Source organism: Laccaria bicolor, genomic scaffold (assembly GCF_000143565.1).
Source record: "Laccaria bicolor S238N-H82 LACBIscaffold_3 genomic scaffold, whole genome shotgun sequence".
Classification (NCBI taxonomy): Eukaryota; Fungi; Basidiomycota; class Agaricomycetes; order Agaricales; family Hydnangiaceae; genus Laccaria; species Laccaria bicolor.
Genome location: NW_001889874.1, coordinates 340,759 through 366,491, shown reverse-complemented (window position 1 = coordinate 366,491; position 25,733 = coordinate 340,759). Strand labels below are relative to the sequence as shown.

The 25,733-nt window shown below is 48.0% G+C and overlaps 9 protein-coding genes across 9 annotated transcripts; 4 read left to right on the top strand and 5 right to left on the bottom strand.

The window, feature by feature from the left end:
• Positions 1-300: 300 nt before the first annotated feature.
• On the bottom strand, positions 301-3,650 carry LACBIDRAFT_308456 (uncharacterized protein; the record flags this gene model as incomplete). Its single annotated transcript, XM_001875502.1, has 6 exons — positions 301-1,628; positions 1,691-2,825; positions 2,879-2,911; positions 2,971-3,354; positions 3,408-3,489; positions 3,544-3,650. 6 exons carry the CDS (start codon positions 3,648-3,650, stop codon positions 301-303), a joined length of 3,069 nt encoding a protein of 1,022 aa, XP_001875537.1.
• A 514-nt stretch (positions 3,651-4,164) lies between these two features.
• Positions 4,165-5,556, top strand: LACBIDRAFT_292388 (uncharacterized protein). The gene is made up of 6 exons (XM_001875944.1): positions 4,165-4,179; positions 4,233-4,567; positions 4,623-4,900; positions 4,965-5,028; positions 5,082-5,193; positions 5,455-5,556. Exons 1-4 carry the CDS (start codon positions 4,169-4,171, stop codon positions 5,022-5,024), a joined length of 684 nt encoding a protein of 227 aa, XP_001875979.1. The 5' UTR covers positions 4,165-4,168; the 3' UTR covers positions 5,025-5,028; positions 5,082-5,193; positions 5,455-5,556.
• A 1,620-nt stretch (positions 5,557-7,176) lies between these two features.
• Positions 7,177-8,429, bottom strand: LACBIDRAFT_322448 (uncharacterized protein; the record flags this gene model as incomplete). Its single annotated transcript, XM_001875501.1, has 4 exons — positions 7,177-7,604; positions 7,662-8,008; positions 8,065-8,230; positions 8,285-8,429. 4 exons carry the CDS (start codon positions 8,427-8,429, stop codon positions 7,177-7,179), a joined length of 1,086 nt encoding a protein of 361 aa, XP_001875536.1.
• Positions 8,430-10,170: 1,741 nt separating this feature from the next.
• On the top strand, positions 10,171-10,682 carry LACBIDRAFT_292387 (uncharacterized protein; the record flags this gene model as incomplete). Its single annotated transcript, XM_001875943.1, has 2 exons — positions 10,171-10,262; positions 10,335-10,682. A coding segment is annotated over exon 2 (252 nt), but the record flags the coding sequence as incomplete, so codon positions are not given.
• A 288-nt stretch (positions 10,683-10,970) lies between these two features.
• Positions 10,971-12,510, top strand: LACBIDRAFT_308451 (uncharacterized protein; the record flags this gene model as incomplete). The annotated part of the gene is made up of 12 exons (XM_001875942.1): positions 10,971-11,024; positions 11,080-11,089; positions 11,144-11,296; positions 11,353-11,412; positions 11,460-11,492; positions 11,556-11,687; positions 11,749-11,847; positions 11,902-11,940; positions 11,994-12,041; positions 12,170-12,216; positions 12,271-12,296; positions 12,345-12,510. The coding sequence occupies 12 exons, from the start codon at positions 10,971-10,973 to the stop codon at positions 12,508-12,510; spliced, it is 867 nt and encodes a 288-aa protein (XP_001875977.1).
• Positions 12,511-14,293: 1,783 nt separating this feature from the next.
• On the bottom strand, positions 14,294-14,769 carry LACBIDRAFT_308450 (uncharacterized protein; the record flags this gene model as incomplete). Its single annotated transcript, XM_001875500.1, has 3 exons — positions 14,294-14,406; positions 14,457-14,589; positions 14,722-14,769. 3 exons carry the CDS (start codon positions 14,767-14,769, stop codon positions 14,294-14,296), a joined length of 294 nt encoding a protein of 97 aa, XP_001875535.1.
• Positions 14,770-15,868: 1,099 nt separating this feature from the next.
• Positions 15,869-17,699, bottom strand: LACBIDRAFT_308448 (uncharacterized protein; the record flags this gene model as incomplete). The annotated part of the gene is made up of 7 exons (XM_001875499.1): positions 15,869-16,411; positions 16,464-16,652; positions 16,708-16,773; positions 16,836-16,983; positions 17,032-17,275; positions 17,330-17,533; positions 17,594-17,699. The coding sequence occupies 7 exons, from the start codon at positions 17,697-17,699 to the stop codon at positions 15,869-15,871; spliced, it is 1,500 nt and encodes a 499-aa protein (XP_001875534.1).
• A 1,142-nt stretch (positions 17,700-18,841) lies between these two features.
• On the top strand, positions 18,842-21,066 carry LACBIDRAFT_308447 (uncharacterized protein; the record flags this gene model as incomplete). The annotated part of the gene is made up of 7 exons (XM_001875941.1): positions 18,842-19,202; positions 19,268-19,429; positions 19,492-19,642; positions 19,696-20,012; positions 20,063-20,293; positions 20,368-20,570; positions 20,632-21,066. The coding sequence occupies 7 exons, from the start codon at positions 18,842-18,844 to the stop codon at positions 21,064-21,066; spliced, it is 1,860 nt and encodes a 619-aa protein (XP_001875976.1).
• A 179-nt stretch (positions 21,067-21,245) lies between these two features.
• LACBIDRAFT_322442 (uncharacterized protein) lies at positions 21,246-22,565 on the bottom strand (the record flags this gene model as incomplete). Its single annotated transcript, XM_001875498.1, has 2 exons — positions 21,246-21,982; positions 22,199-22,565. The coding sequence occupies 2 exons, from the start codon at positions 22,563-22,565 to the stop codon at positions 21,246-21,248; spliced, it is 1,104 nt and encodes a 367-aa protein (XP_001875533.1).
• Positions 22,566-25,733: the final 3,168 nt, after the last annotated feature.

The following is a 25,733-nucleotide window of genomic DNA, read 5'->3' as shown; positions in this document are numbered from 1 at the left end:
GTACAGATGAGCTTGATTGTGAATATGTACATATGTATGAACAAGTTCTGAATTTTTAACACATATCTCAAAGGTTGGCACAGGATATCACTTTTACCATATTTAACTGAAACATACCCCCACATGCAACCAAGTGCCGGAATTTCAGCAAAAGGTCTGCTTCCACTTCTACTGTTCTGGACACAACGCTCCTGATGAAGTACATCATACAAGCATCCAAGTACAATCTGAAGTAGACGATATAGACAGTCATATGAAAAAATAAAATCATACAAGAACAATATCAAAATATCCCGAGGTTTACCTCAGCCCCTCCAAATCAGTCGCAAACTTCCCTTCTCCATACCCACCCTGCCCTCCTCTTCCTCCCCCTCCCCCTCCTCCTCCTGCTCCTGCATACTCAGCCACCACAGGACTCCCTGAATCACTCCCCATATACGCACCAATATAATCATACTCATCATCCGCCGACACCTCCCTCTGATGTCCTCGCTGCTGTTGTTGTGCGGGATAAAGCGATGAAGGTGCAGGTAACGGTAACGGTTTCTTCATCGACACACTCAATGGCGCCGTCCCCCCCGTGCCCCCCAATGAATCATAGCTTGTCGATTTGTGGGGTATGGGTCTTTTGAAAGCCGCTGCTGATATCGTCCTCGCCCCACCAGCAGCGGCACCTCCAACCAAAGAAGGGGTACTGCCCAATGTACGCGGATATTCCCCTGGTGTGCGATACGACGCATCCGAGAGCGGTGACGAAGGATGGTCTCCAGATGACGGAACCTGCTGGAACCTAGGCGGAACAGGCGAATTCGACCTCGACGACTGGAATCGTGGTGGAACCACCACCGCTGCATCTCCCCCTGCCCCTCCCCCAGCAGATTGTTGTTGTTGTTGAGACTGCTGACTGAGAGCTTGTAATCTCGGTGGTAAATTCGAATTCGTGCGTGAGGGGTACGCCAGGGTATTGTTGTTGTTTTCGTGTACGTGTGGGTTATCGAATGGATTCGACGTCGTATACTGTGCTGTTGAAGAGGGTGATGAGGAGGAGGAAGCGTTTGGGGGTGCCTGGGTCTGATACGCCTGCGCGTACGCCTGTGCTGGACTTGTTGGTGCTTGCTGTTGTTGGGTGTACGAAGGGTATGGTTGTTGTTGTTGGGCTTGATACGATTGGACATACGACTGTGCCGGCGTCTGCGTCTGCGAATACCCTCCTCCTCCTCCCCCCGGATTCAGCTCCGCAAACGGATGAGGCGACACAGCGCGTTTCGCAAAAGGCGCAGAAGGCGGTAAGAGAGGGGATGGTTCTCTGCTCGGTTGTTGTTGATTCACACCACCACCAAGGAAAGGCGGTCGACCACGTTCATGTTCGCCCTCAGGATCCAGAGTGCTCGCCACGGAAGCCGAAGGGGGGTTAAACGCCAATTGATCCATCTCCCGACTTATCTCTCTCGCAACAGCTGCGTTCAACGCTCTCTCGTCTTCCCCTCCCCCTTGTGTTTCTTCCTGTGGGTTGAGAGAGGGCGGAGGGATACGTTTGCCTTGGTTGAGAGAAGAAGAGGCGTCGGTGTTGATAGTCGAGGGTGGAGGAGACATTGGGAGAGCTGCATTAGTCGTCTCAGCTGGTAGACCTACCAAATACCCCCAATCAGCCAACTGACGACTCGAACTAACGAAACGAAACGAGACTCACCTTTATCATGATCCACCTCACCCTGCCGTAGCGGACTCGCATCCGACCTTCTCTCCTCCAACGACCGCCTCCACTCCTCCGCTTCACCAGGCTCATGACCAGTCCCACCACCGAACCTAACGTGCCTGCTCGGTTCCCGCTCCCTCTCCCCGCCCTCCGTCAATGCGTTGGTTCCCTGCGTCGTCGAAGGTGTGGGCTGAGCAGCTGTCAACGAACGCCCTCCCCCACCCAAACCCTCCCGATCATCCGCATCAGCATCAGCGTCCGCATTCAACATATACGCCAACAGCGCATCATCATCATCAGACACGATCGAATGGTTCGATACGTGTCTTCCTTGTCTCCCCACATGCGCTTGTGTTCCAGACGGACTGAGCGTCTGTCCTCCCACCCCCAAACTCCAAGGGTTGACACCCTCCGGAACAGAGGCGGGCGCAGCGCCAGGCGGTAAAGGCTGTATCGCCGACGTTGGCTCACCCTCACTCATGGTCCGTGCCCACGGCTGCTCATCAACCCCACCACTCCCCAACGCCTCAGCTACAGACATCGAGAATGACACGCCGAGTTCGTGTCGCGTGTTCGTGGTGAGCGAGGGTGGCTCCGTTGTTGTAGTGTTGTTGAGTGATCTCGACATTGAGCTGGGAGATATAGGGTCGTCACGTAGTGTATATCCCACACCACCACCACCGCCCTCCCTATCACGAGTCTTTACGGGGAACGTAGCGAACCTCCCACCCCCTCCTGTATCGATCGACGAGCGTGGGGGGAGGACGCCGAAATCGTCTACTGTCCCTTGGTGTGGTGGGGCGTGAGAGAAGGGGGAAGAGGGTTGTGATTGAGAGGGGAAGAACGACCCCCCAGCGCCAGTTGTCGTCATTATCGGAGGGACGTAACTCGACGAATCTTCAGGTGCCCACACGTTGCTGTTACTCCCAACGTCATCGGCGTCGTCCGTGGGTAAGCTGGGAAGCTTGGCGTCGAACCGATGACGAGGCTGCGTTAGCGACCCTGGGACCGTGGATAGTTGAACGTCGGAGAGTGCGCGGGTGGCTTCTACGAGTAGTGATTCGGTTTTTGCGTGTCCGTAGTATAGGCTTCGTGGTGTGCCTGGTTGAGTTGTCTCTTCTGGAATTTCCTGTGTAGTTGTTGTGAGTGAGGGGAGGGAAGAGAAAGGCGAGGGGGACGTACGGCGGTTACTAGTTTCCCATATTCACCTACAATCTATCACATCCATCGTCAACCAACGACGATAGAGGAAAGCGAGAAAGAAAGAGACGTACAACACCCTTCTCACAACACTCAACCAACCCCCCAAACTTCAACCCCATAACAACCCTAACCGTACTCCTCTTAAAATCACCCAACCCCGTTTCCTCACTCATAATCTCCCCATCCATAGCCCTAATCTCCGCATTCAACCTGTTCAATAACTCGTTCTGCACTTGTAAGTGCTTATGCTCCGACCCCATCTTTCCCAGCTTCTTCTCCGCGTCGTCTGCTTTACGGTGGACGGTTCGTCGACGGCGTTTGAGGTCTTCGAGGGACTCTTCGCGCGTTCGGATGGCTTTGAGGTTGTCTCGGATTAAAGTGTGCGCGTGGGTGCTGTAGTGCACTAGGGCGGTGGAGAAGTGGGATAGGAGGGTTGTTGATGCTGATAGGATGTCCTGCGTCGTCTTATCATTAGTCGTTGAGTGAAAGAGAAAGAGGAAAGGCGTACACCGAGATCGTCACCCTCACTTGTCCCCCAGACGCGTAAAGCTTCAGCGGCTTTCGAATAGTCTACGGAAAGCTTTTGTAACCTATACCCTGGTCAGCATAATAGCATAGCGAGATAAGGAGGGTAGAACGAATACAAGATAAGAACTGCTTTTTCAGCAGTTATCAGATCTTGTAAAGGCCTTAATTCCGTGTTTCCGCCCAACGCTGGGATAGTCGAGTTGTGTGCGATTTTCTTGAACATCGTTCGTAAGTGGAGAGGGAGAACAAAGGCACTTTTGCTTACATATGATTCTGCGCTCGTTCCGCGTCCGCAGTCCGACTTCCGATGTCCCCGCTGCGCCACTTTCGGTCACTGCTTCAACACCGCTTCCATACCATAGAATGACGTCAACGCTCCACTGCGCCCGACAGCTCGAACGGGCTTTGCCACGAGGCGACCCTAAACCTTACGCCGTTCACCTGGGTAAACCGGTTACATGACCCCTCCCCAAAAAATTTTCAGTCTATCACCCGCAGGCATACTTAGTGAGCGAAACAATGAAGATCAAGGGTTCGTTTCGTTGCAATGTCCCTCTTCCTCAGCACCATTCATCCGACGCTCAATCAGGCGTAATCCATTCCAGGGTGAAATTATATGCGCTCCCCAAAATCAAAAGGTTGGACACTCCAAACTGACGGGATGGAGTGGGTGGGTGGATATAAAAGGGGATCCCGTTGGCTTCCCAACCGACACTCTCACTCCTACCCCGGTTCACATCCATGTCTTCAAGGTCTTTCTTCGTTCTTTTTCTCTAGCTAACGCACGATACTGATAAACCCCTAGCACTCCACCCACCTACACACCAACCCCAACCGACGTCCTCTCCCTTCGCCAAACACTCCTCCACTTCGTCCCCCTCGAACTCGCAAACATCATCATAAACGACGCAGAGTACTGGCCAGCCCTCACTTCTTCTCGCGACGCATTTTCCGGGCCCGCTCTCGTTTCCGTTCCTTCCCACACCAAAAACGATTTGGAGGAGAGGGAGGACGGGAAAGACGGGTGGTGTTACCTTATCTCACCCGCCGTACCGAGGTTAGATGAAACGTATGTGAAAGTGCAGAGGGTCAAGTTCAGCGTTGAAGTGTTTTATGAGACGCCTGAGGGGGGTTGCGAGGGTACGTTCCTTTCCTTTTCGCTTCTTCCGTTTCTTACTCAAACTTTACTTTACAGGCGAATCAACAGGCGCAAACTCCTGGCTCGAAGCTACCATCCTCCCTCCCTCTCCCTCTTCCCCTCTCCCCTCCTTCCCAAACCTGGAATATCAATACCCAGAAACGTCCCCCACCCCGTTCACCCCCAAACACCCAGAAAGGTGGTTCATCCAAAGTAACAAATCCATGACTTCCGAGCGCGTATATGACATCACTTGGGACTCGGACGACAGCGGCGGAGGGTTCGTCGATTCATTGAAAAGTGGGGATAAAGTCGGCGTTATGTGTCGAGATCTCGTACGTCTCTTCTTTCTTCTTCTGTACCGAGAAAACGAAAGCTGACGGTGGAATTAATGGATAGTATAGAGGATGGGTGAATTGTATCTACACGGTTAGGGTTGATATTTTTTATTCTGTTTAGATTTATTTCGGGAGCTAGGCGTTTGGCGGCTTTTTTTAGAATCTAGACCTTTAACGTTATCACGCGCATGGTTATCGTTATCCTCCGTTAACTAGCTTCAGACTTAGACTTAGATATATGGCCAGCTCAGATATGTACTCGGATCTATAAAGTATAATTTACCTCCTATTCCAGCTAAATGCAAAACCCTAGACACCTTCTGAAAATTTCTGGTGTCCGCCTCGCTTTGTGCAAACAACCGCATTTAGCACAAGTCCGTACCATTGTAACCTTGATTGGAGTGTGGAGCACTCCATTACATTACATACACCCTAAGTTGGTGTAGGACTTGCGTCATTCATGCCCGCTTCCTTCCTCAAATGGTTGTTTGCACAAAGCCAGGCGGAGTGAAGAAATTTCTTGGAGGTGTCTAGAGTTTTGCATTCAGCTGTCATAAGTAGTCCTGCGCTCATTAATTTAAAGTATGTAACTTGGACAGCACTCCTTAGATGTTCATGTTCACGTTATGGCAAATTGGGACGCATCCCCTGCGCAGATGTATGTACATAGTTGAAAAAGGGATTCTCCTACAGCGCATTGATGGGTACGGGTAACCTGGCCAAGGGTTGTTATAAAATCGGATCGACCCGCCGGGGGTTCGATCCCCTCTCAGTTGCACTAAGGATGCACGCGTCAATTTTTTTCTTGCAAAGAGGTATATATATAAAGACATGAACAGGTCTAATAGATATGTACAAGGATCTTTGAAGCTTACCCGCATGCATGCACGTACGTCGTAGACTCTAGAGTTGTTGTCTCCTGTGTAACTTTTACGCATTGGCACCAGGCAACTTGGGACGCATGTCCTACCCCTTTAACTCCCGTCTCTGAAGCACGCAACAGGTCTAGTCTACTTTGGCGGTTTGAACCCCCATGACTAGCAAAGGACATACGTTTCCAATGTTCATTCCTGGAATTGGAAGTGCATGTTTCAAGCCTGTTTCTACTAGCATGTATTCCATGCGCGATCTTCGTTTTGCTCTATGATTTCAACCTCTAAATAAGGCAAAAAGCACGGAAAAGTTGAACAGGAAAAGGCTGGTTACGACCCATAAGTTTATTTCTCATGAAAACGTATATCATTTCATACAATCAATCCTCGTTGAAGATTCAAAAAAGAAAGAAAAAAAAAAGAAAGAAAGGAAGCAGGAAGATGAAACGTCAACGCGTCACAGCGCGTTTTGAGCGCGTTCGCAAGCCTGGGCCCTGAGAGGGCCAGAGGCGTATGTTGCTCATTCATACGTATGTCGGTGCTCTTCATCCTCCGTTTGTAGTTCACAAAAGCCTTTTTTTCGGATGCTGAAGAGCTTAAAAAGTGGATTAAAGCAGCGTGCAATTTATCAATTTTACCTTGCGTGCGCATATAACGGGTGGGTCGCACACTGAACTCGAAGAATTCAGAGGAAGGCACAGTAGTGATATTCGTCTTTTATTGTACATGCTTCTTTGGCAGCCTGAGAGGGAAGGGGCAGGTAAGTAAGAGGTAATTCTCGTAACACGTACTATCGAACGTACCAACCGCGCGTTACGTTTGTCCTCCAAAACATTAACGCGACATCCAGGGGTTGGACGGTGAAAAGTCTATCTACCACTACATGGGAGATCGACCGTGTTTCGCGTTCGATTTTGGCCATGGGAGACCAAGTTTTTGGTGGAATATATATTTTACCTGTAGGTGTGCACACAAAAGGTTAGTTGGGGCGATCAGATTTCACTAAAATACAGTTCGTTGATGAGTTAAGGTTTCTCCGAGGCCTCACCTTGGGGAATATGTCCCTTCTTTCTTTCTTCTGTTTATAGCACGTCTGTGATCACAAGTCAAAACTACGCTTTAATTAGCGAACACGCTGTTTGAAAATCCATCTGATTTTATTGAAGCTTCCAGTTCTTTGTTATGGAGAAACCGTCTACGGGACGGGACAGCCCTGAGGTTGAAAACAGCGTGTCAATTCGCTAAATTTAACGATGATGTCCCGTCCACGCTTCGCATGGCGCACGCTTTAAATTTAGCGCGTGTGAGAACCCGTCAAACATCTTCCAAGCCGACAAGATAAAATTGTACGGTGAAAAATCTGAAAAGTGTCCAATAGCACGACTTGTAAAAATTGAACAACTACACCGGACTATAAACAGGTGGAAGTTCGGGAGGACTTGTAAGCATCTCCATATCAATCGAACGCATGCCACTATCAACGTGCTGCACTGGAGGTAAAAAGGTCGAGACAGTAACCTCCGACGGCTGGCGCAGCAAATGCCGTGACTTTGAGCTCGCACCAGCGGACGTTGGCCGGCCGATACCACTAGACCCCGCGAGAGATTCAGCGAACCCAGATGGGTCCACGCTAAAGTTTCCATGGCTGGAGGTGCTCATTGAGTTCGTGGCGTGATGAAGGGAAGATTTTTGCTGCAGGGCAGGTGCCCAGCTGCTCGAGGAGAGCCTGCTTGAATTGTCGATCGAGCCGATACCTCTGTAGCCCAAAGGGAATGGGTCGATGTTCGCTGAGTTGGTGTCGAATGGTGAGATATAGTCTGCGCTTGTTGCTGCGATGCGGAAATGTAAATTGCGGAGACTCCGGTAGAAAAAAAGAGGAGACTCACGAGATGAGGGGTCAGGATCGATGTCTGGTTTGAATTGCGCAACCTTTCCAGAATTGTTCCTTCGCCTCCGGTATCTCCATAAACACAGTAAAAAAATGAGAAACAAAACCACCCCTCCGATAACGCCACCCAGAATTCCCCCCAGGTTGCTCTTTTTACCCGTCGGCGTCGGCGTCGGCGTCGCTGAGTCCGAGTTCGTTATTGAGGACGCGGAGGTTGTAGATGTCGAAGTTGTCAAGCTCGTCGACGAGGATCCAGTCGAGTTCGCAACGAAGTAATCGAACCACACAGTCCCCTCTCCAGATTGAGATTCCGCATTCACCTTTACCATCGTGACGTTGAGTGTACTGGTTTCAGTCAGCCTCAAGTCAACCTGGGAGGGTGCAGGAGATCATATACTCACTGCGCGCCAGACTGAAGAGTATCCGACTGCCAAAATTGTTGTTTGTAAGTATCATTAGAGCCCGCTAGTGATACGGCTTGGCTGACGGCGCCGCCGTCGATGAAATAATTGGTCGTCACGCCTCCTGATGTAGCGTCTATGGTGCCATACACGGTAATTGAGTTACCTTCACGCAAAATGGGTCAGCGTTATTCAAGGGCGTGTTCACCAACGCACTCACCTTGAAAGGAGACTGTGAAAGAGTCGCCAACAACAGTCGAGCTACTAACGGTGTTGTTGTACTCTGCAGCGGTTCCCCCCCGAGTCCACGAGCCCTTATACGTCACTCTCGTGGGGTCTTGGTCGTCGATGTAGGTTTGGGACATCGTTGGTCGTGGCAGGTGGAGGGCAGCATTGACCGAGGTTTGTGGGCAAAAATACTGGCCCTGCTCGGCTTAGCAAAGATCAGCGAATCTTATCGGCCCTTTGATTCTTTGTCTTGGAGAGGCATTCCGGGTGTCATGGTGCTTGATGTTGTGGCAACAATCCGAGTATTATCCGACCTACAAAGGCGTGGGCGTTGAGCAGGGGAATGCGAGCAATAAGAGTCCACCCACGTGCCAATCGCAGTTTGCTTCAACATTTTATCCACCACCTCTCGAGAGTTTTTGCTCAAGGTAAGGGTCAATCGCCTATGTGCAGAAATGACCAAGTTTGGCCACGCTTCGGCGTCACTAGAAGACCGTGTGATTCCTATCATCCGTCCTATCAGTCGTCTGCAATAGCATGTGCAAAGAAATGATCTACATCGGATCCCAACTTGGAGAAACGTATGGAGGTTGAAGTGGATGACGAGGCTTGGACGAGGTGATGCACGAAGTCGGTTTGAGGGAAAAGCCGAGGGTTGGTTTATTTGAAATAAATAGCCGCAAACACGAACAGAGCTCCGTGCAATGGCTCCTGCGTCTATCCTATCGGCGGTAATGGGACGGGGACGGCGTGTTTCTCCTTCCAAGGCTAGTTCAATTGTGGGTGCATCTTGTTCAGATCCTGACTCTTTTGGAACAGGGACTTACGTCGCATTCTTTGGGAACAGTGAAGGTTTTGAAAAGGCCGCTGCATAGGGAACACAGGGAAAAGAGTCGGCAGCGCCGTATCTACTTTTAGCTATTCTGGTTCACTCAACTGCTTTTTCGCTTACAACCCTCGTCTCTCTCCGTCAGTGAGGCCATGTCGGTTTCCTTGCGTCCCGAGAACGTTTCCGCCGCAATCCTCGTCTGCGGATGATTTGGAAACCCGCGTCAACCACCTTTCAGGTGAAATGCGAGATGGATGACAAACGGAGAGGGAGTTTGGTTATGACAGCTGCGTATGCGACCGTCTTGTCGCTGAAGTTTACGGTACGTGTCCTCTTTCATCAAAGGGCCCATCTTCTGATCATCCATCCTACAGTTCGCCTCGCGTGCTTGAACTCAACGCAGGCGTTTTGGGGACATTCTTGGACCGGAAAACCCCCTCTAACAACGCGTTCAGGACGACAAACGATGGAGCGTAGGTATTCACGGCGCAGAGGGGAGGGTAGTCGTGCAACGGTGAATGTTTAACATGTGAGCATCCATGGTTCGGCTGATGCTTCCCTTTTCAAAGCACCCTTACCAGAAGGTCGTTCACTCACCCATACCAACTGTGATCAGCTGCCCCTTGCTTTGGGACGATGCTGTCCTTTGGTCGCCACACTTAGATCTCAGCACTCCGCCGCTCCAACAACGGCTCGCCCTAACGACAACAATGGTAATACTCCATGTGCTGTTAGGCCTGTGTCGAATTTTGGACCGTCAAAAACCGTCACAAGCTACGATCGCCGACGGAAGCCCATCGAAGTATCAAATGTTGGAAGTAGAACGAGACATCTGTGCACCACCGGAGTTTCTTGCGTTTGGCACCACATGAGCGCTCCGTCACGACGACGAGTTGATCGGTTGGCCTTCTGCAGGATCCGTAATGCGGCAAGGCCCATGGTGCGGGAAACAAAGCTTATCCTTGCGGCCCCCGTCGTTCGTCGTCTGCCGCAGTGGGTCCTTGTCCTCCTACAGCATATGAAATACCACTTGCGCTCGTGCGGATTAGGGAGGAGGAAACTAGGGAGAGGGGCGGGAAGGAATGCGAGGGACGACTAGGATGCATGACAGAGGTGGAAATTTTTTCCCTCACACAAAAAGGTACATACGTACAACTGGAGAATTATTTACAAGACGCCTCTGATCTGTACTTTTTTCCGGTCATCTTTCAAGGAGACAGTGCTGACCCTGCACTCGAATCAAACAAGGGCGATTGAACGACGCAGGCGCTGCCGCCTGCGTTACAATTCTCCATTCAATTATTCCCGGATGACACCAGTGGTGCCGCGAGGTGAATTGGAGCGGGTCGGAGTCTTTCGAAGGGGGAGATGTGTGTACCTCAAGTGGACCGGAGCAAACTCGGCGATCCCTTGTCGTACACTCGCCCTTGAACAATTTGATCCTAAACTCCTCCGATTTCAGCCTTTACTGTCTGCTACCATGGTCCTGGATCGGCATGCAGAGGCTCAGCAGCTTCAGCGCGTATCATCTCTCATTGCATCGGTTTTTGCCAAAGAAACAGAACCATGTTTCTCCCCATTTCACGAGTCAAATTACAATCAAATTATGTAGAATTGATTTTTAAGGTCTAGGGGTGGTAACATCACTGAACATGATGATTGAGACTGGGATTGGCACTGGGATTGGTACCTCGGCCCTTGATAGCTTCTCCCAGGTTTAAAAATAATGGACCCACGACAATGTTTGCAGTTTTGATTCCGGTAACCACTTCTTCTGACAAGCTACATATATCAACTGAGCAGAACCTGTTCTCCGCCTTCGCGCTCCCAATTCTACATCACCTTAGACATGGCGGCGCCCGCTCAGTTCATTAATTATGTGGCTGCAGAACAGCTTGCTAGGGTGCGTATGTACTGTCTATCAAGTCCTCCTTCCCCTCTAACGACAAAAAAAACAGTCGTTCGATGGTAAGCCGCCTACGACGATTTCAAGCATCTAAAGCTGATGATTCTTCCACGCAGTTGCAGCGGCGATGCTATTGGTATACGACTGCTCACTGACGTTGGGGATGGAGATTGAGTTTGTGTGGTCATCGCCATGGGGGTTTATGACAGGGCTTTATATCGTTCAGCGATATTTGCCTTTCTGTGACGCGATTTTTCTCTGGCTGCCTCGTGAGTACATGAAATACCTCCCTCTCTCTACAATATTTCACTATTTTCTCTTCTAGCCCAATTGGCGGTAAATATCGACCCAGGTGGCTGCCATATTGTTGATACGATACGAGGATGTGCGCATTCTCTTTAAAACGTGTTCGTTTGGCTCATCGTATCATAGGGTTGATGATTTTTGGCTGGATATTGTCCGAATGTGCGAATTCTCCTTATTTTATTATAGTATACCATCCATGTCCCTGATGATGGCTGTTCCTAGCAATCTTGACTCTGCGCGTATGGGCAGTATGGAAACGAGATCGGCACATGGGTGTCTTTCTGATATCCCTAATTACGCTTGCAACCGTGGCGGAGATATATGTGACGGGAATCTTCCTTCGCGACCTGCAATGTTTGTCCACCATCTGTCATACTGAACCATCATCCCACCGCAACTGACACCCCATGTTCAGTTAGTATAAAGCCATACCCAGAATTTGTCGGTTGCTTTTTCACCAGTGCAAATCACATCGTGTACGTGAATTGGGTTGTATTCATGATTTACGAAGCTGGTAAGCATTCATTTCTACATTGGTGTACAGCATCCGCAACTAATTGTCTCCCAGTAATACTGGTCTTGATGATAATTCCTGGAATTGCTTCCTGTAAGACCCATACATTATCTAGTTTTCCGCTTGCTCATAAGCTGCCCTCTCAGATCGGAGAGGAGGGAATGCTGATCTGCATCACGTCATATATAGCGAAGGTAAGATACTAAACTCCACCCAGAGAGATGCACCTAAATCGCGTTCAAACATAGGAATAATAATGTATATCTACCTTGTTGGTAAGCTGGCATGGTCGGCACGACACATTCATTATGTGCTAAAGCAGCAAAAGCCCTTTCAATAGTCAACGTCGTAGTCGTGTGTACACTCTCTGTGAGCCGGTACAGTGCATTTGCGTGAACCAAACTAACCACTTATCTTGTGCAGAGAGACTATCTCGCCGTTATTTCTAAGTACGTTTATGTTCTGCCTCTACGTGCAAAATGACTGATCAAGTCAAGTGTGGAACGCGTACTCCATGCACTGTTGACGAGTAGGGTCGTGCTCCATATTCGACAATACATAAAAAGGCCTCAATCATCGTGTACTGATGGTCTTACAGACCTACACGTCGACCTGGATGCTAGCCAACCGAAAAACCGATTGCAAAAACGATGGAGATTATGATACACTCTGACTACGGTTTTGTTTCTGGGCGATGTCCGATTTTTGGAGCGAATGAAATCTATCACGATACCTTATCTTAGTTTCTGAGAATGACGGGCGTGAGGTGGTGTTGGTAGAGATAAATAAATTACGTTGTGTGGACGTTAAACGCTACAGTCTTGAAGCTGGGAGACTAACATCCTCAAACTGGCGGACAGAAACGGGTTGTCAGCAAGGCGTACGTTAGAACCATCCAGACTCACGAAAACTTCTGTGAGTGCAAGGGAGTAGTTTTACGGGCCAATTGCGGCTCTCACTCGCGACGAAAGAACGATAGCCTAGCGTTCGTGATAGTGTTGAAATCGCAGTCGGTTTGCCGAAACTGTGCAGCTGACAACAGAAGTTCATTCAAGTTGACATCGGAACGGACTTTTTATGTACCTTGAGCCTGTGAGGAGCCTGGGGGCTCCGGAGTCTGTTTAACGAGCACCGATGAGCTCTGATGAAGGGTCATGCTGTCGTTTATCCTGTGGTCCTCCTACAACTTGAATAATTTACACAAGTGGGAGAGGAGCGATTGGCTTCTTGCGCTGAATGACATGCTCAATAGAGAGGCAGCGAATGAGTGGAATTGAGCTTACAACGAAGAATCAAGATGAAAGGCAGCTAGGACACCGCACACAAGTAACAGTCCGAAATAACGTCAGATTGTCACGACAAACATCAGCTTAGACCTGAGAGAAACGTTGAACTGATTGAAAAACACAGGGGCGAATAAACGTACCAATTCCAATTGAACCAGGTCTCGGCATGGTTTAAAAATGGGAATTTTCAAGGTTCAAGCCTGGGTCGAGCATAGCGTTGCCGAAGTTCAGTCCAGAACTTCGGTTCGAACCCGAACCCTCTGAACCGAACACAAAGTTCGGTTCGAGTTCAGGTTCAGGTTCGGGCTCCAGAAAATTTCTGGAGAACAGGTTCGGACTGAACCGAACCTCTGAACCTTTAGCCACTGGGGGGCCTACTTTCCCTCTGTTTTGGACATTTTTTTTGCAATTTTTTGTTCAAAACTATTGTGATCTGTAACAACTACAGTATTTAAACTTAAAGTATCAATCCTTCATCTGGGTAATGGTTGATGGCCATATTTTAGGTCGCTTTCCCACACGTGCACTTGTTGGGGTCTGTTGTATAATATCTATTTGGCTTATCAAACATGGTTTGTGCCACGGCATTGCATAAATAACTGATTTTTAGAGATTACACATGAGTTTCGAAGCATTTGGACACGAAAAAAAGGCAAAAAAATTGATTTAAAAAAATTACAAGGTTCAGAAGGTTCGAACCTGAACCGAACGCACAGTTCAGGTTCGGTTCAGGCTCGGAAAATTTGTAGGAGGTTCAGGTTCAGGTTCGGACCAAAGGGGGTCTGAACCGGACTGAACTGAACTTCGGCAACACTAGGTCCGACTCGAGCAGCCAGTCGATTATCTCATCATCAAAAATGGGTGGGAAGCCATGATCGTACTGATAACGAAAAGTAAGCCATGACAGATCACGGAGGGGGTGGGGATGGGGTGGGTAGATGGCGCTGACGATGATCTAACCGGCGAGGACAGAACCAACAGTCTTTCCGAAGAAGAAGATGAGCGGGAATGGTGGCTCAAAGAATGAGAGTCCGCACCTGCAAGATTTACCACAGTAAGTTCCGCATGCATGACTATGATTTCCTTTACACCACTTCTAAGGTCTCCCCATCGCTATTCGCCCCCAAGCAGTTGTTGAAGTTGCTTGGGTGGTCGTAGAATCACCCCGAAACCGAAAAACTGCGTCCAAGAGACGCATATCCTAAAATGCTTGAGCGACAGACAGGGCGAGGATTGTGGAATGATCCACCTTGATATGATTCTAGTCGGCGAGCTGAAAATATTCGTTAGCTATGCCGAGAATGAGAGGGTTAGAAGACTCACCACCAGCGAGATAGAGTTGAACGGAACAGCAATCTAGCGTTGTCGGACAATAATGATGGTCGAGGACAACGTTGACGTCGATCAAAACATGTTGATCAAAGTTTGGCTTCGTCACTACTCTTTCCACGACCCACTATCGACAACCTTACAGTGTTTTGCATGTGAGATTGGAATCCAAATCTCACGAAAACTTGTTTGTTCTTGTGATCTGTGACTGATGTCACGCTGAAGGGTTCAGATCTGGAAATTGTGTAGTCCTACGTACCTTCGCAATAATGGCTCCAACGCTTTCAAACGAAATGAGACAACGCATTATAGTTTGGCATCACGAGCAACATATCTCTGCTTCTGATATTCAGACTCTGGCTGGCTGCAGCCTTGCTACGGTCTACAATGTCTTGAAGTTTCATCGGGATTACGGGACTGTTGACAATCCATTTGCGGGTCCACGTGGGGGTGTACGCACCCTTGACATGGGGGATGTGAACTATCTAGCCTCTATCATAGATGCTCGTCCCAAAATCTATCTTGATGAACTTCAGCAAGAGCTTCTCCTCCACCGAAACATTGAAGTTTCAATCTCTACCATTTCTCGTGCTCTTCAGCAGCTTGCAATCAGCCGAAAGAAGGTCTCACATGAAGCCCTTGAGCGGAATGAGCTCTTGCGTGCAACTTGGCAAGCTGAATATGGCGACATCCCTGCGGAGTATTTTGTCTGGCTGGATGAAGCTAGCGTTGATGACCAAACAAACCAACGTAGAGATGGTTGGGCGGCTGTTGGGAGGGCATGCATCTCTCGTGCAACATTCATTCGTGGGCAGCGGTTTTCAGTTTTGCCTGCCCTGACACACAAAGGGATCATTGCCCTTGACATCTTCGAGGGATCTGTAAACAAGGAAAAGTTTATCCAATTTATTGATCAGCAACTTGTATGCCATTTCACTTCTCCTTTTGCCTTTGCAACTTATTTATCTTTTAGGCACCACAGCTAAACCCATTTCCTGCACCGCGTAGTGTTGTAGTTGTGGACAACTGTGCGATACATCATGATGAAGAAATCCGACGTATCATCGAGGATGAATGTGGTGAGTTACAGTCTTGTAGCTCTTCTCTTCAAATAAATACTCATCCACTGAAGGTGCCAGACTTGTATATCTCCCACCTTACTCTCCCGACTACAATCCTATTGAACAAGCTTTTCATACTATTAAGGCATGGCTCCGTCGCCATGAGGCTGATGCTATCAATGCTGAAGTCAGACCCTGGCTTATTCAACAGGCTGTACTCTTTGTTGCACCGGAAATGGCAGAAGGGTGGATCGAAAACTGTGGATATTCATTCTCTGACAATTATTACTTGTAACGGAATACAATATATACAATTGGAACAGTGTTGTTTATGTAAATAGAGCATCAAAGATCAATGCGGCGCCGCTTTTCCTTCTTCTCCTCAAGACGAGCATTCCACCTGCGGCAAAAGACATGGAGTTTGAGGATCTGGCCTTCCGTCGCATGAGTAATATCACATAGACGTTGGACAGGTACATCAGGGATGATATCCGGGGTGAGATCAAGGGCGGTCAGAGCTTCTTCACACGCAGTCAGATCAATGCCTTTGGCCTCAGCAAAGTCACTGAGGCAAGATCGAAGCTCAGAGTTGGCCGTGGGGATGGGAGAAAGGGGAGGGGACATGGGTGCCTTGCGAACAGGAGTGACAGGGTTGCGGCGTATGGGAGATGATGACTCAGAGCGTGCACGCTTTCGAGACATCCCCCCAAGGAGAGGAAGCAGCCCCGATATGATTTGCATCACATCGCCAAGTTGCTGATTAGGAGTGGCAGCGGATAGCCCTGGCCCTGCACAGCCTCGAGGCCTAGGTCCAGGTAGACGTCCATCACGACTACCATCGAACTCGGAAATGTTGGGGGGAACAAGTTTTGTTGCAACATGTGCAGCCTGAAAGAATACATTGAGTGCAAGCAAAGATCTCATAGAGAAACAAACATACGATAGCGGCTGCCCATGCCTTCAACCTCCTGGCATTCAGTAGGACATGCTCGGATGTGTTTGTGACATAACAGAAGCCGGCGCCGCCATGTTCATTGAGGTGCGTTGAACAAGGCCATGTTGCCTTCAACTCCATGATGATGGATCCATGCAGCTGCGTCACCTCGCTAAATCCACCGAGTTGAGGAACCTATCAACCATGAGCGCATGAGCACTCAATGTTTGGAAACGAGCACATGACTTACCTTGGTTCCATATACAAGCTCCCCATCCGTAGTCTCGGTGTTAGGGTTCGCCGCGGCCGAGGGGAGCTAATGATGAAACAATATCAGAAAGATAGAAGACGCGCAAAGATAAGAAAGGTGTGTCTTACTGGTTGCTGGATGCGGAACCCCATCATATTATCGAGGTCAAACTCAACTGATACCATGCATTTGCCCTTAGGTTTGGAGAGGAGATGTTCTAGTGCAACATGGAACTCGTTGTCCGTCTGGATAGTTGCTGCCCCGGATTTGGCACCACTGCAAATAAATGAGGAGACAACTTTTAGAACGAGAAAAAGAACGTACGGCGAGCCCGACCACCACAATTTGAAGTCAGGTCCAGAGTGGACCCCGGGGCTGTACTTGTCAGACAAATTGTGAGTAGCGAGGAAGGCTTTGATGAAGTCTGCGTGAGTGATTTTATCGAGGACAAGCTTGGTCATCTTCATCTTCGGCTTCTGCTTCACAAGTCCCTTTGAGGCACGCCCACCAGGACCAGGTGCCGCCACGAGGGAGTAGACCATTCCAACTGATATGAGATGGCCGGGGCCTGATTGAGAGCATTAACAAGCGTGGTCATAGTAATAAAACTGTGGGGACTTACTAGCGCTGCTTGTGAGGTTGACGACATCTCTTCCTTCCCCAAGAGCCTGGCCACATGACTTGATGTTTGCATAATGGTTCGGGGTGGGTGTTGAAAGCGCAGCTTGTTGATCCACGTATGCATTCGAAGAAACACCTGCTGCGCGTAGAGCAGCTTCAATTTCCTCGTGGCTATGATAGAAGTGAGGAGGGTCAATGGCACCATCTATTTGAAACGAAGTGTGATTAATGCGGATAACGTCAAAGAGATAAAAATGTTCCTCACCGATCCAAGCTGGGTTCTTCAACCAAAATTCCGACGGGCGATGGGGTGAGGTAGCAAACGGAGAGATAGGAGGGCCGACAGGTGCAGCATTCTCTTTGTTGGACATGGCTTGTTGGGGTTGATGGTCTTCTGCGTTTGTGGCTGAGAACAGTCAAGTTGGAGTAGATCAAGAGAGGGCACCTACTATATAGGAATTTCAATGTAGCGCTCTAGCTTCCAATCCCGAAAACAAGTGCGAGACGAGCGGGTGGTTTCCACATATTGCGCTGCCCTGCAAGTGCCGTCAATTCTAATCCTTGGCCTAAAGCAGACTAGATTGAGCCGGTGAGCCTCGTGAAGTGTTCTCGAGCCATGAATCAAGTTATTCCAACTGCCGAGTAAATCGAATCTATCTAGAACGAGACTTTTAGTATGAGAACGTGAACCCCATGAAACACCTTCAAGATGTACATTCTCCGTGAGCAATTGAAATCCGGGTAGTTTTCTAGTCCGCGCAGGTGGAAAGCGACCTTGCGATGTACGGCACTTGGGTCCTTTGTGGCTTGTTGTTTCACATGAGAAGCAGAGTGAGATTAGGGCGGGCTGGCATAAAGCTGTGTGTGTGTGTTTGGTGTGGGGTGGTGGAGGGGCCGTTGGCATGCCTTCAGAGTTCGTGCGCTCAGCACTCAGCGTTGGATCAACGTTGGGAGTCAATGTTCGACGTTGAATCAATTTGCTGTGACACTGAAGGGCAACGTCACACATTACAAGAACAAACAAGTTTTCATAAGATTTGGATTCCAATCTCACATGCAAAACACTGTAGGACCGAGTCAGAATCGCCGCTATCAACGACGCCGCATCAATTTATTGAAAAAAGAAAAAGGCCTCCCCTGACGGTTGCTATACTTCCCGATTCACGGCTCAGGATGAATCTGAAATGACGCAGTCGCAGTCGCGTTCTGAAGAATGGTAGCGAATTTGTGATCGCGAAGTTGTAGGACAAACTTCTCGGAGTAACCAGGCCTTCCACTGTAAACCCAAATTTCCCGCCGGATCTTCGAAGTCTCACATGGCGCTTAAATTGGCTTTTACCCTGAACTTAGGAGAGCAAACGGGATTTGAAAACTCTCCGAAAACTCCATAGAGTCCACATGGAGTTTGTAGAGTCAGGTGACCATCACATGACCTCTAGATGACGCGTCAATGCGCGTCGAGCAGCGCGGTGTTAGTAATTACAATCCTTCAACTCGCGATAACTATACCCTTATGATTCGTACCCAAATGGAGAATGTTACAATACAGAACATCCACCAACTTCTCTTGGAACAACCAGGCCTTCCTGAAGCCTTAACAATGGAGTCCACTATGAGATTTATCCGACTGGCTGCATCTCTAAAGCGAGATATCGTTCATGCGCAACAACCTACATATGACCCAACTCTCCCACCACTGTCTCTCCCTCAAACAATTCGCGCATTTTTGGGCAGCGCCGTGGATTTGAGTGAGGACTTTATTACGGGTTGCTGGAGGGCATTTAAGACAACAATTTGGAGTTATGATGCCAAAGGTCACTCGGTTATGGCAGATTCACTTTTATTCTACAAGCATGGAATAAAAAATCGTCTTGGTATGTGCCAAAATACTGAAATGAGTGCAGTCTTGCGGTTGCTAAATAGAGTTACATCCAAACAGCTTCCCGAGCACTTTACCCTCCTATCACACATTGCAATAATCCTCGCTGTAGCGCAGAGGATAAAATTCTCAGGCCTGAATCCAAGGAGGGTCGGAAAGTTATCCTTTTCACTTTGGAAGATGGGGCATGCGCAACTTATCACTTCAAACTGCGATATCCAAGTAAGTGTGATACCGAGATTTTCATGGTGGATTCGGTTTTGTTGACACTCAATTCTCAACAGCCTGCAGTACAACCTATCACAATAACTATTCAGTCTTCAACCGAGTCCGCACATACTATCCAGGGGTGCCAGAAACTATTGAGGTCGGGAAACATCAATTCGTTTCACGTGGAGTTCTCAATATGTTTATTAACCTCATGCTCAGATCGTGGTAATTGGTTAAGGTTTCCACTCACTCACGTTTGAGCTAATCGTCGAATTTAGGACGTCTGCATCGAACTGCGCGGAGATTTATAATACATCCCTTGCAAGGCCTGAAAACCAGCCGTCTGAATGGCCATTCAGCTTTAATCTTTGCCACGAGCATATCTGGAGTGGCATAAGCCATCTTGCCATTCTCGAACACGTTGAGCGGGAACAAGAAACCTTAATGGTGGCCCATGGATCTGACCAAAGGGATCGGCTTGCAGAGCATATCAAGACGAGGAATAGATTATTCGCTGAGAACGGGCAGCCAGAGTGGGCGCATTACTGTGAGAACTGTGTCCGTTTCTATTTTGATGAAGACGGAAATCCTAGTGGTGAGCTTTTATTTATGAGTTGATAGTTCGTTATCAACTCTGGAGTCTAGAGATGATTAGGGCTGTTGTCAGTGACGGAATTACAATCGGGCATCCATGTTGCACTGTTGCCCATTGTACAGAACCTCTTACAAGCAAGCATGATCGATTTTGCCCAGGACACGAGCACCTCGAGAAAATTTGTTCAGTGGAGGGTTGCGACAAAGCGGTGCTTGAGGGCAACCTTACGTGCGATGATCGTGAGCATCTCATACTATTCAAGAGCTATCGGAAGCGGAGCGGTGCCAACTTCCAACTCAAGAGCCGTCTTGAACGAACCACCGTGTCAAATCCACCAGATGAAGCCGTTGTTGAGGACCTCCAATCGGAGTTGCACCAGACGAGGGGATTGAAGAAGTTGAACTTACCTGTCCTCAAAAACCAACCACAGGTAACCGACGTCTTCGCGCTCGCTTCGGACGCCGGCAAACGCACAATGAACAACTCATTGTGCGACCCTGTGGAATGATTGTTGCACGCGCAACATTCTATGGCTCCGAGACTGTTCCACAAACTGTGGTAATACTACTTTCTTTCTTCTCACACTTCTAAGCTGTTCAACTGACCCCCATGGCTATAGGCAATGCTAAAGCAAGTTTTCCGTGCACCAGGATCGATGCCCGATTATTTCATCTATGACAACTGTTGTGGGGTATACAACCACCTTCAATCGACGAATGACCCACTCCTCAAGGTTGTAGGATTTCCTGTCGATGTATTTCACTTTGATTGCACACACAAAAAGACCGACATCATTTGTCAAGAGCACTGCAACCCCCGAAAAATTCCCGAGCTCATCAACGTTGACGGAACATGGTATTTCAACTCCTCAAAATGCGAGCAGCTGAATGTATGGCTAGGTGGGTATCATGCTATTCTACGTGAGATGAATGCAGACCGGTACGAATTCTTGCTGGACGAGTTGATCATGAGGAAGAACAGGCTATTGAAAACAAAGCTAGAACGCAATGGTTGCCTTCCAGGCTATATTCCAGATCTCAGATGTAATTCTTAACCAAACGGTTGTTACCAGTATTTCGAGATGTATTAAAACAAACTACATAACCAAAATTTGACAAAGCGATCTAAATGACAACTAAAATAGAAGAGAGGAGGAGAGGATCAACCCCACGTTGGCTGTGCCTTACGCCAGACAGTCCATAACCCTTCCTTTGTACGCGGTAGCTTCCGTGCCTATTGTCGAGTGCTCTCCGAGAGGCCGAGCCAGAATTTTCTATTCTTGTGGTATGTCGACTCCTTCCAAACCATTCCAAGAAAGACCTGTAAAAATCGCGAGGCAACAGTCTCTCCGGGTTCTCGGATCGTTAGTAGATCAAACCCTTTCGCCATATCGCGAGCATACATTCCCTGTGGCCAGACGACAGCCGCTCCCTTTGGAGTTGGTACTGTCCCAAATTCCCATTTGAGATCAGGGTTGTGAGGGGTGCCGGAATTGTCATCGACGGCACAGTTGGTAGGTGGCAGAGGTGGAGATGAAGATTGCGATGGACTGGAAGGTGGTGAAGAGAGTCCCGCATAATCGTGAGAGTAATCTCTATGCGCAGAGACAGTTGAGCGCGCGGGAGACGAGCCATTGTCCAGAGAACCTTTGACCCTGCGCTTCTGAGAGCTCCGTGGTAGTTCAAAACGGGTTGGTGAGAGGTATTCGAGCAAAGCGCGCGAAGCCGGACCACAAGAGACAAGCTCCTTCCGCCTCACGTAGATTTTGTCATTGGTGCCCACCAGCAATGCATGGTCCATCGTTGGTATCCAAATGGTGTTCTGGGGGTCAAAAAGGCTGAGATCAGAGAGATCAGACAATCCAAGTTTCGCAGCGAGAGATGGAATTTGGCTTAGATTCAAGGTGGGCCACGTCTTGATGTCTTGAAGTGGGAGCATAGTTGGTTGGCCATCAGCGTTGAGGTATGCAACTAAGAGGACAGAATGTTTCATCCGTCATTCATTTTCATTTCGCGATGCTTCTGCTTGTTGTCGTACTTCGTGTTCCTCTCGCCATCGTTTGTAATCTTCAGCTAGAGCGAGCGGAACCGGTTTCCGGAAAGAAAAAGCCCCAGAAACTGAAGCAGCAGGCAATTCTTTCAAGGGCGGCGTGTTGCCAAGAGCTGAAGGTGCAAGGACATCAGGACCCAGAGATACGGAAATGCTGGCAGTCATCAGACGTAAAGGCTCCTGAGGGAGGGGGCGAGCGAGGTGAGCGGGGTTGTCAGAGACAGAGACTGGTCGACGACCGCGGTTGTGGTTCTTGAAGAAGCAAACGACAACGGCTTTCTCACAACACGCCTTGCACATTTGGTTGTTGCACGACCCTGCAGCAACATGAGTGCACGGCGCCTTGACACAGCGTGCCTTGATTGTCTTCTGCGAAGATGGCGGGGGAGGGAGGCCGACTGTGCATAACGGTTCGACAGGCGCTGAGATGAGATGAAGAGCCGGGTCGAGCCATGGGGCTGGAGGATCCTCGAGGCCGCCTGTGAAGCTTGTAAAGAGTGACATTTGCAGAGAAATAGCGACGACAGGAATGGGTTGGGAATGCGCTCGCCAGCGAGAGGTCACGTTTGGCAGTCACGTTCAATTCCGCGTGACTCTATGGACTCCCTGAAAATCTGGACTCCCGGACGGTTTTCAGATCCCATTTATTCTGGAACTTAGGACGTTCAAAACTGTTCGAATACACACAGATACACACGAAGGGAAAACGCGCTTTCAAAGCACCTTCATAGGAGGCAAAGAGTTCTTCGCCTCACGGAAGTACCCCCTATGTTTGCCCTATTGTACGTAGTCCTGTTTTTACCGTGCCCTCTGAACGGCAGGGTACTGGTGTTTGTAGTTGCTACAGAAGAAAATAAAATAAAATAAAATAAAAAGAGGGAAAAAGCGAAAAAAAAAAAAAGAGGAATATTTCTTATCTTATCTTATCTTACAATCATGAGCTATAAACTACTGACCCATCTTTCCATCTCCACCTACAACTGGCCTTTTGGATACCTGCTATCCCCCCCATCACAATCTACTCTGTTTGGAATTTTCCAGTAAATTTTATCTGCCCTACTGCCCTCAAATTCTGGCCTAGAGCATCATTTCCTGCTCTGATTCTCTTTGGAGGTAATTAGGGAGCTGAAATTGCTAGGACATCTTGTGCAGGCCTTTTATTAGCTAATTAAACTGTATTTTGTAATGGGCTAGCAGTGATATTGTGTGGGCTGAATTAATGCTCTCCTGTGATGATTCAAGAAAATGACTATCCACATCCAAATGATAAAGCCCTGGATTACTTTAAAAAATTTGGGTGGGAGCAATTGATCCTTTGCTTGATGGGCTGTATGTGAAGCACCTCCATTTTGATGTTCACAGGCCATACTACAGAATATATTTTGTAGAAGATATCATTTTCATTTCCCTTTGCATGATTACAATTCTGTACAATTACAGCTTTTTTTTGCAGTCAGGATTTCCCTGATTAATGCTAGATACTCACACATAAGCTTTAAAAACAACTGTTTCTCTGCAACAGTAGGATGGACATAACAGCATATTTTGTACCTTGACACGATCCCAAGTATCAGTTCCATTTTTTTACCCAAGGCTCAGGCATCAATAGTTGTTGCATAGCTGACTTGAATCTAATTTCTTCAGGAATGGGAAGAACCCCAGAAACCTCTTTTGTTTAGGCATACATTGAATGATTTACCCATCCTCTGATTTCAAATGACTGTGGCACTTCATCTCACATTTTTTCAGCTAATATTCAAAACTGATCAATTATCCAAATGTCAAATTGACAATCACATTCTTTCCCTGTTGAATTTCTTATCCCAACAGTTATATTGTAATGTAGTTGAAAATTGAACAGTAAAATACATAGAAATTTTGTAATAGCTTGTATTTGCACAATAATACATGATATAAAAATGTTGTGGAAGGCCGCAGAGAGGGCAAAAGTATACGAGCAAGCCAGAGATTACACAGCCACTTGCTATCACATAAGCGTGCTATAACATAAGCATAGCTATCACATAAGCGTAGCTATCACATAAGCATAGCTATTATGTAATAGCAACTACAAACACCAGTAGTCTGCCCTCCGAACCGCGTCAGAAAATGCTTATGTAAAGTGCGGACTTTAAAACCGCGTCGCGTCAATTTCGAGGAACCTCCTCATAACTCTCGATGCGTTTGAAACTTTTCAACACTATCTGCCATCACAAATTTCATTCATATTTCATTATGACCTCAACATTAATGTATAGCAACATTCAAACTGTCAGATCCTACAAGAAATTAGAACCAATCCCTGAAATACCCGAAACTTCGGCATTCATCACACCCTTCCTGCCATCTTCATCGAGTTCCCTTCTTCCAACATCTCAAAATGACCAACATGGGTCGTCACCTACTACACCTCCATTTTCCGGCTCCCCATTTAACAATTTGAGCTCCCTTGGTGGATCTTCGAGCCAACCTCGACTGATCAAACCTCCCAAAGCAACGCGCGGAAGCTGATATTCAAGTTTGAGAGAATGGAAATGTTTCTAAAGGACTCGGGATTCAACTCTGTTGGCGACTTTTTAAAGATTTCCCAGCCACCTCTCTGGGGAATCAGATCCTTGAGGCTCTTGGAACGTGCCGTTGCTAAGATATCAAACAGGGAAAGCGACCGCGTAGAAAAGATCTGATGGTCCCAAAGGCTAGACGAAAAGAAAGACCCCATTCGTTGATCAGATGGACCTCGTCGACGCACACTCCTTGATTTCACCTGCTAAACAGATCCCAGCCATCCGTGCAGTGCTCAAAGTCTCTTTGCAGTACGAGAATGCAGAGATTTTCTGTCTTGACGTTCATGAACCTAGGCCGAAACTCATCAGTAGAACAAGGAAGATCACTGATAGACATACAATGTTATCAGCCAGCCCCTTTTTTGGTGTGATTACGACCCCGATTGGCTGCTTCCGAGTTGGAAGCCCAGCTATATACGCCTTCGAGTGTTCGTTATACTCCAAAAGCACAAGAGCCGGGACCGAGAACATGATTTTCTGTTGCCAGTGGCAGTATAGCACAGCATGCTCTCTCCATCCAGAATGGCAGAAACGAGCTCCAGTTGGACCACACGCAATCCATTCATCTAATGCGGTATGAGTTTCTTGACAATTGTGTCTTGAAGTCCTTCAGGGACCTGCCAGTGGGGTTGTCGAGCCATCATTAAGTCATCATAATGAATCGGTAATATTGACGCGACACGGTTTCAAAGTCCGCACTTTACATAAGCATTTTCTGATGCGGTTCGGAGGGCGTGGTACTGCCCTTTGCCAGCCATATCAGTTCAAAATATTCTTCAGAACCGCTTATTAGGCGGGGGAGAATATTCGTAGTTAGACGGTGAGCTGTGTAGAAGAATATTTTAAGTACTCACTGTGGGAGTTGGCTTGTTTATGCTGCGAGAAAATTGTAAATAAGAGGAGAATATAATAGAATCTTGTTCCGGATCAGAAGCATCAGATAAAACTGGAAGAAACTTAAAATATATTCTCTCTCTTGTCTAGGGTTTATCTGCTACCCCAAACTAAGATATATTTTTAAAATGTTCTATTTAAGTTTTGAGAATAAAAGGGGAAGGTATTCACGATATATCTGACAAAAAGGCAGTGCCTGGAAGGTGAATGATTA

Coding starts and splice junctions, on each gene's coding strand:
- LACBIDRAFT_292388 (XM_001875944.1), top strand. Junction 4,568..4,622: donor GCCTGAGGGGGGTTGCGAGG/GTACGTTCCTTT, acceptor TTTACTTTACAG/GCGAATCAACAGGCGCAAAC. Junction 4,901..4,964: donor GCGTTATGTGTCGAGATCTC/GTACGTCTCTTC, acceptor ATTAATGGATAG/TATAGAGGATGGGTGAATTG.